The sequence below is a fragment of the Plectropomus leopardus genome, chromosome 18 (genome assembly GCF_008729295.1).
Source record: "Plectropomus leopardus isolate mb chromosome 18, YSFRI_Pleo_2.0, whole genome shotgun sequence".
Taxonomy (NCBI): domain Eukaryota; kingdom Metazoa; phylum Chordata; class Actinopteri; order Perciformes; family Serranidae; genus Plectropomus; species Plectropomus leopardus.
The window spans coordinates 10,364,955-10,384,614 of record NC_056480.1 but is presented as its reverse complement, the minus strand read 5'-3'; the positions used below and the strand labels follow the sequence as shown (position 1 = coordinate 10,384,614).

The 19,660-nt window shown below is 40.3% G+C and overlaps 2 protein-coding genes across 4 annotated transcripts in view; both read right to left on the bottom strand.

The window, feature by feature from the left end:
* Positions 1 to 58: 58 nt before the first annotated feature.
* On the bottom strand, positions 59 to 4,300 carry LOC121957561 (trypsin-3-like). The gene is made up of 5 exons (XM_042506191.1): positions 4,261 to 4,300; positions 3,964 to 4,114; positions 2,439 to 2,692; positions 1,447 to 1,583; positions 59 to 297 (listed from the first exon to the last, which is right to left on the bottom strand). Exons 1-5 carry the CDS (start codon positions 4,298 to 4,300, stop codon positions 148 to 150), a joined length of 732 nt encoding a protein of 243 aa, XP_042362125.1. The 3' UTR covers positions 59 to 147.
* Positions 4,301 to 7,370: 3,070 nt separating this feature from the next.
* Positions 7,371 to 19,660, bottom strand: part of kmt2ba (lysine (K)-specific methyltransferase 2Ba) — a 35,555-nt gene continuing 23,265 nt past the window's right edge. For 2 of the 3 annotated variants that reach the window (XM_042505979.1, XM_042505981.1), the window contains exons 22-36: positions 19,181 to 19,315; positions 18,213 to 18,371; positions 17,968 to 18,085; positions 17,753 to 17,831; positions 16,177 to 16,337; positions 15,720 to 15,881; positions 12,536 to 14,909; positions 11,285 to 11,419; positions 10,809 to 10,927; positions 10,413 to 10,538; positions 9,963 to 10,215; positions 9,736 to 9,846; positions 9,507 to 9,590; positions 9,292 to 9,421; positions 7,371 to 8,738 (exon numbers count right to left, since the gene is read on the bottom strand). In XM_042505979.1, the coding sequence (XP_042361913.1) occupies positions 8,463 to 8,738; positions 9,292 to 9,421; positions 9,507 to 9,590; positions 9,736 to 9,846; positions 9,963 to 10,215; positions 10,413 to 10,538; positions 10,809 to 10,927; positions 11,285 to 11,419; positions 12,536 to 14,909; positions 15,720 to 15,881; positions 16,177 to 16,337; positions 17,753 to 17,831; positions 17,968 to 18,085; positions 18,213 to 18,371; positions 19,181 to 19,315 (4,422 nt within the window). In that variant the 3' untranslated portion in view covers positions 7,371 to 8,462. The remainder of the gene's footprint in view (positions 8,739 to 9,291; positions 9,422 to 9,506; positions 9,591 to 9,735; positions 9,847 to 9,962; positions 10,216 to 10,412; positions 10,539 to 10,808; positions 10,928 to 11,284; positions 11,420 to 12,535; positions 14,910 to 15,719; positions 15,882 to 16,176; positions 16,338 to 17,752; positions 17,832 to 17,967; positions 18,086 to 18,212; positions 18,372 to 19,180; positions 19,316 to 19,660) is intronic. The other variant, XM_042505980.1, reaches the window with a different exon arrangement.

The following is a 19,660-nucleotide window of genomic DNA, read 5'->3' as shown; positions in this document are numbered from 1 at the left end:
TTATCCTCTGAGTATTATGTCTAAATATGTTATTTATGAAATGTATATGACTGAATACATGGGGTGTTCCAAATAAACTGAGGATGAACACTGAGTATGATTTTGAAATGCCAGCGTGCACATGGGGATGTATGGGTGTGTGTGTGTTTAGTTGTTGCGCATGGTGTTGCTGATCCAGCTGTTGAAGCGGCACACGCGGGCGTAGACGCTGGGGTGTCCCTTCATGGCGCAGTCGTAACCCCAGGACACGACTCCCTGCAGCTGACCGTTACACACCAGAGGACCACCAGAGTCTCCCTGCAAACACACACGGAGGAAGAATAACCAGTTTAAATGTTACCGTAAGCGGTCATAATAAATACATAAACACATACACACTCTGTCATCATGGTGAAGAGCAATAGGTAACAGTCACAGTTTGCATTAAAGAATAACTTAACACCAGTGTTTTGCTGCCCTCTCTGTCTGAAAGTTTTAACCCTGTTTCACCTTTGGGTGTGGTTAGAAGAGTGTAAAAATCTATATCAGCGCTTTAGTGATCCCCGGGGGGAAATGAAGACACACAACAGTTGCTCTTATGATGTATATAGACACAGAGAAATTGTAATAATAGAGAGAAATGAATGTATTATGCTACAATATATAACACAATATAATATAAATATAATATAACAAAGACATATGTTGTAAGAAAGAGAAATATAGGAAAACGTACAAATATGTGCAAACGACACATGCACAAAAATGTGCACAAGAAATATAAGAAATATGTACAAATCTGTGCATTGTACTACAAGTGTGCTAAATATAAATGCAACAGTAGAATAGGTAAGAAATATGACAGTATTTTAGAGTTGAAATATTGCATAGTGTTACAAATAAAATCTATTATAATTATTGCCATTTTTTAAAACATTTTTCTAATTGTTTTTTGATCAGTGTTGGGAAATTGTGTGTACTGATCGATGGTTTTTCCTGCATGTCTCTCTTTTGTTTAAAAAAAAATGGCATTTTTTGTCATTTTTCAAAATCAAATACACTCAAATCAAGTTTTTTTTAAGGACAATTCTATATAGTGTATGTTTAAGATGAATTAAAATTGCATCAATCACAGACATGAAAGAACACAAGAGGAGGAAGCATGTTCAGAGGGTTAAGATGTGTCTCTTGCAATACTGTTTCATCATCTTCCTGCAGTCAGTGATACAGACACAGCAGTGGCTGTGGTGTAATCTAAAAAGTGGGTGCCCTTAAAATGTATTATTCTGTTAAATTAATATGTATTAAAGTGGATATGTGCATCATTTGCATTTCGGGAGAAAAGTGTCAGTGAAAAAATAACTGCTGTGGTGTGAACTTCTGTGTGCTGTTTATGCTGCTGGAAGAGATGCACACTCATGCACCACCTGACTCCCCATGTGTTCACAGTGGTTCAGTCCAACTCACTTGGCAGCTGCTGGCACCCCCATGCATGAATCCGGAGCAGACCATGTTCTCGGTGAAGAGGTGGGGGTAGGCGTTCCTGCAGATCCTGTCATCGATGATGGGCTGCCTCAGACACTGCAGCCTGTCTGGGAAGTTGTCTGCGGAGAAAGAAGGCAAGTCTCAGTTACTGCACCTACCACTCTGTATGACACGGAAATAATGGGGTTTTTAGGAGTATAAATCGACTTCTATTTTCAGATTAATTCTTTGAAAAATGCTAAATGTTTGGTGGTAGCCACCTTTCCAGTGGTAAGATATGTAGCTTTTCCCGTTTTCATATCATTGAAAACTGAATACCATAAAACTTCAATTAATAACCTGGCTATTATTTGCTTAAATCATTGAATTATATATGGGACAGGCTTTTAGTTCCTTTCACACAAAACTGTTGCTCGGCAAAGATGGAAAATACAATCAATTTTTTTTTAACACTTTGAAACTTGGGCAAATTTTATTAATCTATTAATTTATTTTTTTATAAATTCCAAAAAAATAGGTAAAGAAGGTAATGAGCAACAAAAGAGGAAACAACAGAAGAGCAAAAAGAAAATTATCTGAAAATCTACAATAAATAAATAAAAAGATAGTAAAAAAAAAAATTAACTGAATGATTGAATTTTGGAGAACCTTCCCAAGCTCACACTGTGTGGCATGTTCATATTGACAAAAGCTTAAACATATATACATTTTTGTGTGAGTGAACATTTTCTCTAGCTGGTAGCCAACAAACCAGTTTTATACATCCAAAGAATTTCTTTAAAAATGAACTGCATAATAACCAGACCGAGCCTCTAATTGAGAAAGAGGCTATTTAAATGACATCTTATCACAATTTTCACTATTATCTGACCTTTATAACAAATAAAGTCTGGTTGCAGCTGTTTATATTCCTTTGACTGAGTAATTATTACACTATGAGTCAGCCTACATCATCACTTCTTCTCCACACTCACTTCCATTGGCGGAGGTGTTGCCCCACCCGGACACCAGGCAGTTCTCGTCAGCCTGTGGGCAGCGAGAGGGCAGAGCCACGGTCTGGACGTAGTTGTTGAGGGCTGCAGGGCGGCTCAGTTTGATCAGCATGATGTCGTTGTCGAGGTTGTGGCTGTTGTACTGTGGGTGCTTGATCATCCTGACGCCATCGATCCACTGCTCGGTGCCCTCATTCACAGCAATGTTGTGCTCGCCAAGACGGACCTGGATACGACTGAGAGAGGAATGAAAGTTAGGACAGCTCAAAGGTCTGTATTCTTAAAAATGATCTCTGCATGCTGTGTAAGTTCCTGTTATGATGCAACATTTCAGCCTCATAACCTTTTTTTTATAAGAGGGAATTATCATGTTTTGTATTATGTTGTAATACCATATTTAACTGTTGGGAAAACATATTGACCAGGTACACAAATATTAATGCATATGGGTGAATTGGTTTACATTGGTCTATAGACCTAACAGGGTTGAACATTTTGAGCTAAGTTTGCAACAGAACATTTATAACTTTATCAAATAGTTAGTAGTTTACATCCCATAGACCAACTTTCTTCCTAATTTAGGCTGAGTGGAACTTTAAGTGTGTGATTAATACCATGAAACCTGAGAAAAAGGGCATGGATCAAAGCTCAGGCTCACCTTACTTTCCTTTGAGTTCTCTCCAAAAAATGATGTTGCAACAGCTAATGTGTCTCTTTTTTAGATTTTGTGTTTGTGTTTACTTTATTAACTCAGGGTTCCTTCAGCTTAAAGAAAAATGGATTTCAGACTTTTTTAAGACCTTTTAAATGCCAACTGTAATGAAGTTGAAGAACAATTTTACAGGAGCCATAATTGAAGGAAGAGAAATCATGAACTGACATTAATTACTTTAATTTAATTTTGCCTAAAATCTATTGTGACATAATACATGACATTTTGGTAGTTTTAATGCAGGAGGCATTCTGTAAATTCTTTTTATTTTTATTTTTTTCAAAGTTATCAATTATTTTAAGCTTTTACAATGCATAATCAGAAAAACAATTCCTAAAGCACATTTAAGACTTTTGAAAGCTTGATTTAAGACATTTTAATTCAATTTAAGGCTTTATTTCTAGATAAATAAATGCAATGCCTTTTAAGACTTTTAAAGGTCTTAAGGTTTCATTGGTGAATCTTATGTTGTTTCTTCATTTGAGTTCATGATACTGCACTAACTTGTTTCACTTAAACTCGTTTAACGTTTAAGGTATGTCAACTTTATCACAATTCTACAATTACAGTAAAAACTTAAAAGTTTATCTCTTGTTCTCAACTTAAACTGACGTGTTCATGTTGGTGTATGGCTGTATGACTACAGAGGGCAAAAGACCAATAAAACCCTGGTGCTGATGCACGATCACTATTTATCTTTGCTTTGCTTGCTTTGATATTCAGAAATGTCCCATGTATTAAAGTCAAAACCTTCAATAAAACTTGCAGGGCTCCCAAAAAGAAATTGTGACTCACGACTTGTAGCAGTGAGCAGCAGACAGCACCCACTGGCTGGAGATGAGGGATCCACCGCAGAAATGGTATCCAGCGTTCAGAGACACCTGGTAGGGAACAGAGTGTCTGGGACACTCGTACCCACCAACAATCTTATCATCAGCTGCAGCATCTGAAATGTGACATACATAATATGAAATACGGCCCAAAAACACAACCATTGCCATGAATAACACAAATATGCAAAATCCATAAACATTTTAGCAGTTAAAACCATTTCAAAGACAAAAAATAATAATAATTTGGTTGTTCTCTTACATGCCGCTCCAAGCAAAGCCAGGAAAATCAGGGCCTTCATGGTGACGATCCTCTGAGTGTAAGAGAAAGTTCACACTGTAACTCTTTATATACACCTGTCTCGCCCTTACGTTCACAAATTTCTCAAGGCCGCAAAGGCATAACGTAAAACTCTGGGAAAGAGCCATGTGGCTGATTTCAACAAGAAGTCCTTGAATAACATTAAACCTAAAGGATAAAACTCCCACGCCCCTCTGATTGAACTCTGATTGATCAGTGCTCTTGTTATGTAATCAGAAATTATATAACTTCAAATCTGTCTGGATGCATTACATTAACAGACATCTGTGGGACTACATCTCTGCACCGCTCACACATTCAATTTATATTTCATACTGTGAACTTCTGCAATTTTTTTGACAAATTTGCACATTTTTACACTTAAGGCCTCTAAAAACTGCAACGCTCTTGTACATATTTTTGTAGGTTTTTTTTACAAATATATTTTAATGCGTTTTTCTTCTCCATTTTCTATTTTTCTTAGCTGTTTTCTTTACATTATGTACTAATCATCCAAATCCAATTCCTCAAATGTTACAATCTACTTGGCAGTAAACTGGATTCTGATTCTTATTATTTTATCAAACTCCTGTTAAGTGGAGGAGCAGTCTAATTTTAGACGGTGCTGTGTCATGGAAGAAGTGTCACATTTCAAAAAGTATGAATATTTGCCCAGAAATACAGCAGCTTACTTAGTCTGTCCATATGCATGATGCCAGTTTGCAGGTGTTGCTGGTCTCAACTCAGCAGTGCGGGGACATTCACTAAGTTTCTCAGTAATCCATAGAAACCTGATAAGACTGTTTCAAAAATTGCAACACGAACACTGCAGCAAAAGACAAGGTAATGGAAACAGCACTGTGTATATCTGAAGTTACCCAAACAATAGGCACCAGGCCAGATCCAGAATTTCTCAATGATATAGAAAAGACAAAGTAGAGAGAGAGAAAAAAGTATAGATCTGCTTCTGGCCCTTTTACACTCTTTATTTTTCTCTACTAGCTTTGACAACATCGTGCCGGCTGCTATTGTTTTCACCTTGTGAGTCTCTGTGTCATCACGGTAAAATGTGATCCTAATGACACCAAATGAGCAGCAGGAAATACCAGATTAGCTGTTTTGAGTATTCTGCCGGGTGTTAATTTGTCTGTGGATGGATTTTGTCAACGCAATAATGTCACAACAGTGCAAGATGTAGTCACAAAACTGCACACGTGTGCAGTTGAGATCAAAATAAAGACCAAGTTCAAAGATGGATGCGATCCGCACAAGAGGGCCGGAAATCCGAGTAAAGGATGTCGTGTCGGCCCCCCCGCTATATGCTGCTGGCTCAGGAAACTTTACAGGTGAGTAGTGCTGGACGGTATGGACTGAAAATTCGATTGTGATATTTTTGGGCTCTATGTCAATATACAATATATATATTGATATTTTTAAATCTCCTTCGTTAATGCTAGAACTGGGAGACAGAATTTTTTAATCAAATTCCCTCTTGGATGTGACATTACTGTAGTAATGGCTATTAATACTATGAGAAAATATGAACACACTACCATTTTTGATCAATAATCCTTAGTAATGTGGACATAATGACTGAGTGGGTAAAGGCAATTATTAAAACAAATACAATCATCTGATAAGTTGAGAATAGCACATTTAAAATCAGGAAAAAACACACCATTTATTCCATTGCACGATACATCAATATCCAATATCTAAGACGACAAATTGTTTCATATCTTGATAAAACATAATATTCTTTATTATATTGCCCAGACCTGCAGGTGAGCGGTGGGTTGCAGGTAAAGTTTAACCAGTAGACCCTTTTTTTATTTGCCAATTTCTCAGAGGACTCTGGCTAACCAGCTAACCTGGCTGAAGTTTTCAAATGGAAACATCGAGGAAAAGTGTGATGTGTGTGCAGAAACGTGAGGTGCTTCCGGTCCAGCTGTGGATAACTGCCACGATGTTTCACCAAGCGAAGCTGACTGCAAAGTGGCGCTGCAGAGTTCAGGAATAGTGACCTACGATCACGCATGACGGTCATATCCTGTTAGGGCTGTGTGTGGCCAAAACACGTTGGCTTAATTTTATATGTTTAACCACGAAATAGCTTTAAATTTGAAGCTTTTCATCCTAAGAAGTGACGGCATGGTTTAGTCCTTTTTTTCAACTATTTTTACATTTTTTTAACCAAAGAGCACCTTGTTGCTTTGTTGCTTCACCTGCCTTGAAAACACTAAAAGCCTCCTTCTTTGTCTCAATTTGACTCTTTATGTGTGAAAACCATGTTTAACAGGATTTTATTCATAGAAGAGCATTTTTACATACTTTAAAATATATCAAAAGTATTTTTTACATACTTCAAAATGTATCATATAAGTGATATACTGAATTCAGTCATTTAATATTTACTCATTGTTAAAAACACTCGCAAATACATGGCAAATTTTGAACATTTCAAATGTTTATTGAACATAAATTAAAAAAAAATTGTAGGTAAAAAAATATTTAACAGGTTTAGAAATTCTTTATACAACTATGTACAGGGAAAAATCCATCCATAATGAGCTGAGAAAGTAACAAAGCGTTGCGTGTCAATTATTAATCCTAAAAAACAAAACTTACTTGCACAGCATTCAGCCTTTAACCTAAACTGTAGAACCCTATCTACATCCATCAGCTGGGTGAGGCTGCACACAGGGGGCTACCTGTTATTTCAAAATAATGGCAGGCATAATATCAATTCAGTGTTTTTAAAGTATTGATGTTTTTTGTTTACATATTATTAGGAAGTAATGATTAGAAAGATTGAACAATGAGGAAATGAGGAAGCTGTTTTTCAGTGTCTAATTAATTTAAATCATGCTTCATAATAACACAGTTGAGGTAGTACACCTGTGAAAGACAAGAAACAAGAGGAGGAGGGTGCAAAACAGCTGCAACAAAACAGAAAAAAAAGGTCAAACTTAGATTAACTTATTACTACTCTGCAACAGCTGCAGTTCTGTTAGTCAGCCTTCACTTACAAATAGAAAGTTAAAAGCTCAAACACATTTATTTCCATCCGCTTGTTGAATATACATTTATTGTTCAAATATACAAAAATACAAAAAGATTTATAAGGGAGTGTGCAGAGCAAGATCACTATATTCAGTATGTTTGAACCCTGCACCACAGAAATTCCCTCATATACCTTAAAATACAGAAAACTGCACAAATTAACAAATAAAGAACAGACTGTAATTGTGGGATAAAAGATCACAGCATCTCTGCCGTCACAAATAAAAACAGGAAATTTGAACTGACTGAATGAGGGGGGGTGGGGGGTGGGAAGAAGGTTTGGGTGACTATATATTAAAACTACCTTTTGGGGTAAACGTCACCAGCACCTAAAATATTGGAGTCCCAGCTCGTAGTATCCAGAGTGAGGTTAAAATGTAGCTGCACTACAATGTGCACGAGGACTCAAATGTGTTTATTTTGAAATTTGTCCCGTCTGCTGTGACAGCAGTGCAGCCACAGAAGGCTGCGTCAAAGTAAGGTGCTGAATAAATTCTCCTCATTCTTCTCTGTGACCTTGTATTTACAAAAAAAACACAGTCATCAGCAATATAATAGATCCCGTTTTTACATCGTAATAGCTGCAATCAGGATATGTTATTTTGCCATGTTTGTAGCTGGTTGTATTTGTGTGGCAGCTGTTGTCTGGCCCGAGTTCCAGCAGAGGCTACTGACGAATTCAAAAAAAAAACTGAAAAAGTGTGAAAAGTGTGTGTGCATATGAGATGGTGAAACAGTACACAAATCCCCAAAAATGTACAGTTTCCCTAGTTAAACTGCACTTCCTAACGGACCAATGATCCAGCGGTCTGAAATCATATAAATAGCTTTCACCCCAAGCTTCGACATATGGCTCTAATCTGGTTTGTGACTGTTGACAGCAGTTCAGAGGACAGAAATGAACACACGCCGTCCATCATCAAACTCACAAAGCATTCAGCAGACGCAGGTGTGCATCAGCGACCTCACACTCATGGCTACGTCACAACAGTCGCCTTCATCAGTTCATCGAAATCCTCCTGACTTCAAGTGCATTAAACAAGATGGCTATTGGTACGCTGTGTGTGTGTGAGTGTGTGTGTGTGTGTGTGGGGTTGGTACTAGTTCAGGAAGCGGCGACAGCGTCTCATCCCGCAGTTGCAGCGCAGCTTGCTGTTCTCGTCCTCGATGGGGAACTTGTAGTCGTAGGTCAGCTCCTCGCCCCGGTAGATCTTCCTCAGGGCGAAGATGACGATGTGCTTGCGGCCGTCCACGTTGATGACACGAGAGTAGCAGTTGGGCTCGCACGAGTGGTTGATGAAACGGGCGGCGTTGCCTTGCATCGTCGCGTCCACCACGTCAAAGTCGTCGATGCGGAACATGTAGCAGCCGATGCCCTGATGGAGGGAGGTTTAACAGCCGAGTTTGTGATTGTTTTTTTACATTCAGAAGAATCTAAAAGCTTAAAGCTGAGGTATGGCCTTTCAGGAGAAAAAAAACCTTTATTTAACCGGAAAGGTCCCATTGAGTTTAATAGACATACAGTATCTTTATAAATGAAAAGTGTGTGTGGTTTTTCCATTATTTCTTCTGTTTGTAGTATTTTTTTTTATCATATTTAGCACTTTATTTCTATTGCTCCCAACTCTAGAGTTGCTGTACTATGTGAATTTCTCTTATGTGGGATTAATAATTCTTATTTTAAGAATTTCTTTTTCAAGGGAGACCTGGGCAAGGGAAGCAGCAGCATAAATAAAAACACAATTACAGACAGAAAACACAAAATAGACGTTATAGAGTATAACCAAGCAAAAGAGTCTCACAACTCAAAAGAAAAAAAATGAAAGAGTAGAAGAGAAATCTCCTTCTAATTCGTCCTTTGAAAAGCATTTAATGAGATCAAATTTTAAATCACTCTGCAACACTGTCTGTGCTGAAAGGTTTACTTACCTTACTGTCATAATATTTCTCCCGTTTATCAGTCAGGACAGAGCGAATGACGGTGCCGGCATATTCAACCACCATCTCGCCAGCCTCGATGTTTCTTTTGCAGAAAAGGCCACGACCGTGAATATCAGATCTACGAGAATAACAAAACAGGAAGCAATTAAATACACTGGACATTATAAAATATCATTTCTTTCAGCTGATTTTGTTGCCATCACCTGTAAACCCCTACTGCTTCTTTGGAGATCTTTTCCAGGTGTCTGAATCTCATCGCCATGGGAAGCTCACTGCTGGTGGCTCGCCTGTCAGTGAGACGCAGAGAAGGTGCCGTCAACATGAGCATCTGCTGAGCTGTCTTTTAACAAACATAAATCCTGCACTGCGGCTCGCAGTGGGTTTAAAGCTAAAAGATCAAGTTTAGGATCAGAAAAGCGGCACAAATTTAACCTGGAAGATTTCAGTGGGAATTCATCCTCCTCTTCGTCAAAGGGGCCTACGATCTCTGGGAGCTTTCTGTGCTGCGATGCCAGGAAGTTGAACATATCAAAAGTGGCTTTCCTAATTAAAGAGAAAAAGTCAGGAAACACAATTAATCAGAAAAGTGTTTAAAAAACAAGAAACAAAAATGAGAAACCCACAAAACCAGTTATGACAAACAGTAACGTTGTCTGTACCGCGAGTAGACTTCAGTGCGAGCACAGCCGCTCGGATTGAGGGGAAGCTCTTCCTCGATGTCCTCACAGCGGTGGAAGCGGAAGCGGTGGCGGTGGCAGTTTGCAGCTCCCTCCAGTTGCTCCAGCAGGAAGATGACGGCATCGTGGACGATGCCGAGCACCCGCGGCCCGCTCATCCCGCCCAGAGGCAGCTGCTTCAGGTGGAAGCCCGCTCGAGCTTCCAGGACGCCTTCGATCACCGCTCGCCAGGCAACTAAGGAGAGAGACGAAGAAGGTGTGAGAGCGCTGCAAGGCTGCAAAAATGCTGACAATATTCTCAAAGCAGAACAACGTTTATTCCTCCGTTAGCAAAGACTTCTCTAATCTGGTGCACAGGTGGTTTGACTGAGATGAAACTTTTACAGATTTCAAATTTGTCACAAAAAATAAAACGTAACAGGCAGCTCTTACCCTCTATGCTGTTAGCTTTCACACTGAATCCATCATCACTGGTGATTTCAAAACGCAGGTGGGGCTGATTCATGTACGTCCTCTTTCTCTGATTGGGAGCAGGTGCTTCTTCTTCCGAGCTAAAACCTGCTGAATGAATTGTGTCTTAATTGCAATTCTATATGTTATATAGAATAATAATACCAATAACAGAACAAAAATCACCTCAATATGTCAAAATATAAATGGTTATTCTCTGAATGCCTTTTGAAAATGAGAAAAGACCGTGTTTTAAGAATAAGATTCAGACGGAAAAATAAACGATTTTAATGAAGAGTAGCTGTTTTGCTGGTGTTGAATTATGAAGATCCAAAAAAAAAAAAAACCCAAAACAAAACATAATGTTTGGTTACAAACCTGAATAAGGGCCCCATTCGCAGAGGTCTCCATGGCGAGCGCTGACCCACGTGTGTGTTTTACCCAGAATGTGACTGTTTGTTTGTGCGTGTGATGTCGGACTGTCAACCCGAGGATGCCTGAGCAGAAAGTAAAGATCAGATAAATAAAAGTATAACCAAAAAATGTGAGCAACACAACAGGAAAAAAAATCAAACACATTTTAATAATTTATGGGCATGTTCAGAAAATGTCTCCAAATAAAGCCCGTTTTGGCAAGAAAAACGACTCGTTTGAGGAACTATATTGTAAAAAAAAATGTACTTAAATCAATGTCTATGCAGAATTTTCTTGTTTTAAATTAAGTTGCATTTGTATCTCTCAAACATGGAGGTAGGAAAAAATTATCTTTAAATTTATGTAACCTGAAAATAACTATTTGCCTCTTTGTTACTTTAGGTAATGATTGAATGAAGACACCGATGAGATGAACTAACCTGGAGGGTGTGGGAGGTGGCGGAGCAGTTATTCTCAACGGCTCGGCGTCGGGCTCAGGCTCGTACTTATTCTCCTGGTCCATATCAAGGATGTCCTTCATCGTTGGAGCTTTCATTCTCACACCACTCGGTCTGCTGGAGCAAAACAAGAAACCTTTTGGTAAATCATTAAAGTGATTCCTGAGACAAAACATGTCACAGTGAGCGCAGCGCTGCTGCTGCTGCTGACTTCATTGGGGTTGTCAAAATGTACTCGCTAATGCACTGCGACGATAAACAGGCTTGCTGAATGAACCTACCAGGAATATTACAGATGACACAGCATGAAAATAATATAGGTGAAGTTCCTCTTTTAAAGGGACAGTTCACCCCAAAAACAAAAATACATATTTCTCCTCTTACCTGTGATGCCATTTATGGAGCTAGACTGAGTTGTGAGTGTTGGAGATATCGGCCTTCTCTTCAATATAACAGAACTAGACGGCACTCGGCTTGTTGTGCCCAAAACACCAAAATAATAAGTCAAAAATCTCAACAGCGATGTCTCTCAACAGAAATCATGACCGGGTTACTCAAGATAATCAACAAACCTTTTTTTGAGCAGTTTCATGTAGGAACTATTTTCTGTCTACCGCACTACACCCCCAGCCGTATCACAGTGCAGAAGGAAGCGTGCATTCATTCATGGACGAGTTGCTCGTGTCATGAGACGTTAAAATTATCGGCGTCCTCCTCGGTTAAGCTGTGACATTAGCTAGCTCAGTGGTGCTACGTAAGCTGGCAGTGGGTGCACACGCTGCTCACGACGAGGCCTGTGGATTCCCTTGATTACCTGAGTCAAGTTTTTAGGAAAGAGACATCGCTGTCGAGTTTTTCACATGTACTTGGAGCACCACAAGCCCAGTGCCATCTAGATATATAACACTACAGGGAAGAGGAAAATATATGTACTTCTGATTTGGAGTTTAATTGTCCCTTAAAAATTTTAAATTATGCAAAAGAAAGATAATGGTCATGCAGCAAATATACCTTCAGTTTATCATTTTAGAACCAATCAAACAATGAAAATAGAAACTAGCTGCAGCTCTAATAACAGTTTATACTTAGTGGAAATGTAAACATGTATTGCAGCGCTGTTAGTTTTTGGACAACATGTAATAAACCTGCAGTCCATTAATTATAATAGCTTATTATAATCTTATACACTTGTTCACTGCAGTGAAGGAAACTGGAAATAAAATCTTTGAATACCTGGCTTCATTCATGTCCTCCTGCTCACTTGTGGGATCCCTTAAAAAGTCCATCTTGGATTTCTTCCTGGACGGCCGTTCAGTCACCGACGACACTCTCTTGACTCTCACCTGGGGGCGTGCTGACGCAGGTGTTGGCTGCAGGCTGAAATCTGTTTCATTGCTGGGCAACTCTGAAGGTGCAGCTGGTGACCGATATGAAACCGTTGCGTCCTCAATCACGGCCGATCTCCGATGTTTTACCTTCTGCCGCCGAGCATTACGGAGGATGTTAGGTTGTGTGTTTGGCTCGCTGCGGTGTGTAGCCATGGCTCTGTCAATTATGGCCTGGGCTGTGCTTCCCGTGTTGGCGAAACCTGCTTCAGGGACAGTCTGGACAACGACGGGAGCTGTGGGAGCACTGGGAGCTGTGGGAGCACTGGGAGCTGTGGGTGCCGGTGTCCCGATGGTTTTCACAGGCACCATTCTGACAATGAATTTTCTCTCGGTTGCTGCTGTTGTGTGATTACTGGGAGGAGGGACGCTTGTGGCGGCGACGCTTGAACGAGGCCTTATGATGACACGCGGGACTGATCGCTGCAAGGTGTTACCGCTGTGGAGAATCTTGGCAATCTGGCTTATTCTATTGTAGGTAGGAGAGTTTGTACTGAGCGACTGATACGTGTTTGATCTCGGGTCTTTGATCAGAATCTGACCTTGTCTGTTGACCAGGAGGACCTGAGGGGTCGGAGCCAGGATTGATGGTGCGCTAGCGGATTCAGCTTGACTCTGAATCCCGACTTGCTGCTGACTTCCTGGCCTCGAGTTGTCCAAGCGGATGGCGATGGCTCTGCCCCTTGAAGCGCTGGGCTGAATGGGTACGTTTAAGCCGTTGATCACGATGGGGGAGGTGACTGCGCGTGGAACGGAACAAACAGAGGCAGGGGGGGAACCTGACGCATTATTTACTATCTGTGCAGGTCGAGGTGGCAGCAACAGTTTGAGTCTGCGCTGCTGTGGAAGACACGGTTTTGGCGACAAACGTTTGAAGTTCGATGGCGGACGTTTTGCCTTTACAAACAGGTTTTTCATCTGCGCTGTGGGAGATCTTTTTGTTTTACGCTCTGGACCCTGCTCACGCTCTGGAGAGTAGTCAGGGTCGTTCAAATCGTCTTTAAATCCTTCAATGGAGTCGGCCGACGAGCTACTCTCATCTTTATCATCGGCTTGGATGTTATTTGGGCAAACTATGGTCCCGTCTTCACTAGAAACTAAATGTCCTGTAGTTGAATCCAAGTACACATCATTTTGAGATGTTTCAGAGCTCATCGGGACTTCCTCCTCGTGAACGGACATGTCGTCGTTTGCATAACTTGCTCCAAGAACGTCAGATGGTTGAGGATGTTCCTGAAACTCTGGGTCAGCTGTCGACTGCGACACGGTGTAGATGGACTCCAGCCTCTTTAGAGCGACCGTCAGCTGTTTAGTCGGTGTATTATGATTGGTGTGAATGTCACTCTCTCCATCTTCTCCTTCTGTGTCCTGAGCTTCATCATCCCCCGTCTCACTCTCATCACTCTCTGACCCGCCGTCCGCGCCGTCCAACTGTGAGATAGACTGAGTTGAAGTGACCTGACCTGAGGCGTCTGAGCTGCTAGCTGCGTCGCACACCACTGTGCGTGAAAATTTAAAGTAATGGCTTGAATCCTCAACTTCTGAGTCCAAATTATCTACTTGCATTTCCCCGTCTTGCACGATGCCTTCCACCTCTCCTCTCCCACCCTGTGCACCGCAGTGAAGCGTCACATTCTCAGTGAGCAACGCCTCGTCAAACTCAAGCTTTGCATTCAGCATGGAGGCCACCGCTACCTCGGTGTCGGTGTCAAACACAGTGTACGGCAGCTCCTGGGACATCAGGTGGGCGACCTCCTCCTCCAGGTTCTCCGGGGCGAGTGAGATCCCGTTAGTCGTGGCCACTGCTGCATCTTCTGCCTCAGACGATGCCAGGAAGTCTTGGGGAACCTCTGCAGAAACTGGAGTAGTGATTTTAAAGTTTTGTCTCCCTCTGGGCGAGTGAGTGATGGCTCCTTGTCGAGGTGACAGCCCCGCAGAGATGCTGGAGTTGGATCGAGGCGGGGAGCTCCAGACTGGTGATGCTGAGTTTTGTCGCGACAAAGGAGGCGAGGCTGCTCCCAAGTTTGAGGACCTCGGAGGGGAGCTGAATAGGGAACATCTGGAGTGAACAGTGCCGCCAGAGCGGAGGGTCATCGGTACAGATGGGTCGCTCTCTGTTGGCGAGGAACTGCAGCGGCTTCTTGATGAGAGCCTGCGAGGCCGACGGGTGTCCTCCAGGTCCCTCAGTGTCAGGATGTGATGTGATTTGGGAGGAGCGGACCCTGAGAGCATCAAATAACAAAGAGTGAGGAGGAGGTTGTACATGTGTAGCCAGCTGGGCAAGCTGGTAAACATCACTAGAGGTCGACAGATCATCAGTCTCGCCGGTTATCAGGGCCGATATTTGGCATTTTGCAGATTATCCGTATCTGCCTTTCATTTTAATGGTCGCCAATAAAATGAGTATTACACTCAACTACCATCACAGGAGGAACTTCAGGAACCTCAGGAAGCTATTTTTATTCACTTGTTTTTTATTTAAATTTTCACAGAACTTTATTAAAAAAAAGTTGCCGTATATGCTGTTGACACTTTCAGTTTTGATTAAGCATTTGCTAAAAGCATTTAAACAAAGCTTGTGTTGAGTTTGTTGTATTCCAAACTTTAAATATTGACAAAAAGATTTTCATTTACTCAGTTCCAAATATTTGGTTATCGGTTTTATTAAGTACTAATAATCGGTCTCAGCCCTGAAGGACCAATATCGGTCGACCCCTAAACATCATTATTTCAATGGATTATCAAAAACACTACAAAAACAAATGGTAAATCCTACTAACAATACATACAAAATTAACTGTGGAAAGTAAAGTCACAGACTGGAAGATGAAAAATAACACAATGAAGCAAAGGCAACATTATTGAAGAGCTGACAGGAAGTGAAAAGAGGTGAAGTTTTTCAAATGGACGCACGTCACTCTGTGAGTAACATGTTCCACTTTTCACACCCAAAACGCAGAGAAAATGTGTTTACAAAAAGAAAAAGTCAAAATATATAAATCATTTTTCATCATTTCATCTTAACTAGTTACCCGGGGAGGGAAGAGGTCGAGATGATCCTCCTGCTGGTCTCCTGGTCTGTGTGTAACCAGGACTTTTGGATCCGGGTGTGTTGTGCTGTTTAGAGTTTGGCGATGGGGTAGTGGACTTTATCGGGCTGGATGGGCAGCTTACACGATCCGGAGACTCGGCTTCTGTCAAAGAAAAAAAAAAAGGCGTTGTGGAAAATGGCCCGACAGCAGTGCAAATAGTCATAAAATATGACAACATTTAATATTTTTGTTGCAAAAGAAACATTTCAGACAGCAGAAAAGAACAGCTGAATCTGTTTCATTGACCCAATCATTTTATTTGCTTGGTACCTTTTTTAAATTTACACATTAGCTCCGTATCTTCAGCAAAAACATTTCTGTTACTGTCAGATTACGTGAATAACTGTAAGCCAGGGTTTCGATGGTAATTTTAAAAAATAAATACGTTTCTGCTGACCTCTGCGGTGGTTGGGGCTGTGGACTATCGTGTGATTCTCCTCTTTGTCCCACCTTGGATCTTGTTCCTCACCAGGGAGAGGAGTACTCGCTTCTGTCACCTTACACGTGTACTTGCAGCGTCTGCGAGGGTCCACGGTGCTCCAATACAACCGAGAACATCTGGAGAAGGAGGAGAGGAAGAATGCCTTCATGCAGATAAACATATTTCATACCCAACCTTAAGAAACATTGAGAGCAATCATGATGATGCAGTCAGCAAGTTCCCAAATCACAGAGTTTTCAGTAAAAACTATCAGTTAGATTTGGGTACTGTTCACGTTTGAACTAGTTCGGTGACTAATATTCAGTACCAGTACCATATTGTACCTTTATTTGGCTTTTTCTCTTTAATAACAAATATGTAATTCCAGTTGTAAAAAAACAAAACTCACAATTTCAACACTGTTGTTTGTTTAGAATATCTCACCCACCACAGAAAATAAAAACGCTCCCTCTCCACTCCTTAACCCGTCCCTACGCCCTCGAGCCTGTCACAGTCCATCTGCAGCTTGTTTAAGTCACAATCACTGACATAAACTGCAGGGGTGACGTAGTCTCACTCGCACTCGTGTCAGGATCACAAGTGAATCACATTTGTTTTCACTCACGTCACGCAACAGATATGCTCCCATTTTCATTATGCAGCTGTCTACCGCAGCTCCGAAATACTTCCAAATAACAGATTTTGATGGTTTATGAACTGGTGATTTTCGTTTTGCTCGTCTGTAGTTTCGACAGACAGGAACATTTTTCACAGGCTGCAGCTGCAGGGTGCACACGTGGCGGCATGAGGGCTCCTCGTAAATGGAGGCTGGCTCTTCGTTTAGGTTGGATTTGACATGCACAGGGCTCCTGCAGCTTAAGGCAAGGTGGCCTTAAGACTTTTAAAGACTTTTTTTTTTACTGCCACTCAGAATAAGGTTTAAGACCAATTTTCTCATTTAATTTCATTTCATTTCATTTTGCCCAAATGTTTATTGTAACATAAAACACGACTTTGTTTTGTCCAGTGAAAAACAAAACAACCATTTTTAGAGTGGAACACATGAAGGACAATGAACATTAAATATATATGTGTTATCATAAAGGTATCTATTAGGTTTAACAAAAGATGTGTGAAATATTTGGCATTTCTGGACGGTTTTCTGAGCAATTTTGTGTTTCTCACTCTGCATGTGAATTTATACTGCTTAGATGCCCATCATGACAATTGTAAGAAAAGGAATTTATTGAATAATTTGACAAAAATGGCCCATGTCTGAGAATTTTAAGACTTTGAAAGATTTTTTTTTAGATTCAATTTAATACTAATTATCAATCCGTTTACATAAATGAATTCAATGACTTTTAAGACTTGCATACAGCAGAGCTTTCTAGTGGAGCAAGAATTTAAAATGTCAATATCGCAGATGATCATGTTCATTTAATCATGGGACACCAAAATCTTGATTGTGATTCATTGATTAATTGTGATCTGAGTACCCTTGAAAGTCCTGCGTTCTGTACGCAGCTGTATAAAGACAATGATCACTTACTGATAGCCGACAGGAAACAGCATCCTCCCAGATGACGACAACTCTGACAACACACCAAGTTTCTGAATCTGCAGAGAGCCTGGAGAAGTGAGAAAGCAAAGACAGTATGTTTCAATACACTAAAGAATATCCGTCTAATGTATTTGATCCTTTTATGGAGACAAATACTCTGTACAGGATTTAAGAGGCTCAAACCAGCAGACAGAGATTCTTACCTATAGTCATGTTTATGGATTCTGGCTCCAGGCCTGTGAGGAACTTCCTTCTGAGATTGATCCCCTCAAAGTCCACGTATATCCGCCGAGTCACTTCAAACCCTTTCCCAGACACCACCTGGACAAGGTCAGTAAAAAATAAATCAATACAATGTAGACAAAAATCACAGGGTGTAAAGTGTTTACTGGCAACTGTAATGAAATTAAAAATGAGACAGCAGCTTGGGAAAAAACTGTGTCCATACCTTCTCACTGACAAGATCTCTGTGTTTGAAACAGAACATCTTCCTGTCCAGCTGAAACACACAGTTCTGGGCGCGAGCACACATGAAGTGGAAATTACTCTGGCAGGTGGAGAGACAGCAGCCCACAGTGGCTCCAGACTGCCCACAACGATCACAACGCTGCCGAACGAGAAACAAAAAATCACGTTAATGTTTTTGTTTAAAGTGTGGCGGGATGAAGCTGCACATTGACGATTACTAGCTGTGATCAGTTTTGGTTTTATTTTATTTTATTTATTTTTTAGCATTTGTAAAGGTTTTATTCAGCCTTTTTTTTTTTATCAATTTTGAATCCATCGATTTTTGCTTTTTTTATTGCAGTATACAAATATATATCTCATGATCTGTGCTTACATTTAAATCATTAATATATAAACGAATTGGCAATTTCTCTGCTAATCATATAGCTCCTCATCATATATTCCCTGGATTCTCCTGGTTTTATTCAGTCTTATCATAATTTGTCCACAGCAGTGTCTGAAATGATCTTAATGACTTGTTGACCAAAGTTTGTTGAAATACAAGTTAAATGCCAACTTGTCATTGATTTTCTTTAAATTTACAACATCCTTTGTGTTCTGTGCTGTTCATTTATATTCATTTATTTTACATTTGTTCCCTTGATTTGCTTCATTTCTATGTATTCAATTATTTATTTATTCTTATTTCTCATGGGCTTGTATATTGATGTTATATATTTTTTTATGTTTCCCGATAATGTAATAAATTGAGTGTAAAACAAGATAACCATTTAAGTGTGTCATTTATTTTTCTTATTTTATTTCTATGCAAGACATAATTTCCAGTCCATGTCATAATTTTGCTTCATCAGAGTTATGCAACTTTTGCCAATCCAACAACGCTTAAAGCCAGAGACAAGTAAACATCTAGCTACCAAAACAAGAGTTTATTTCCTGCTAATATCTTACCAGGTGGCGCCCTCTTGAGACAGCACTGTGCACTTGCAAAAGAGCGCTTTTCTCCTCGTACACTTCTGCAGACCAAAGGCAGCAGTTAATGTGGGCCCACTCGTTCTGTCCCAAATACAACAGCCGTCCTGCATCCTGTCAGGGGAAAACACAATCATTTCCCTAAGAATGCAGTAGAGAGTCGCCAGTTTGTAACGTAAGATGACATGCAAGGAAACACATAATGCATCCTGCTTCTGTGTTCAAGTATTTTACTTTTCATGTGAATTACAGTGAGTGGAGTCGCAACAACTGCTCAATTAATCTGCTACTATTTCAAAAAATGACAACTTATGTTTAGCATTAAGCGTATTTATCTTAAGGTTTACTAAAACTGCTGAATATATCTGGGTGTTAGACTGCTGAAAATAATGTATTTGTTACTATATACACAATGTGTACAGACCAAATGATTAATGTAGAAAATAATCTCAAGATTTA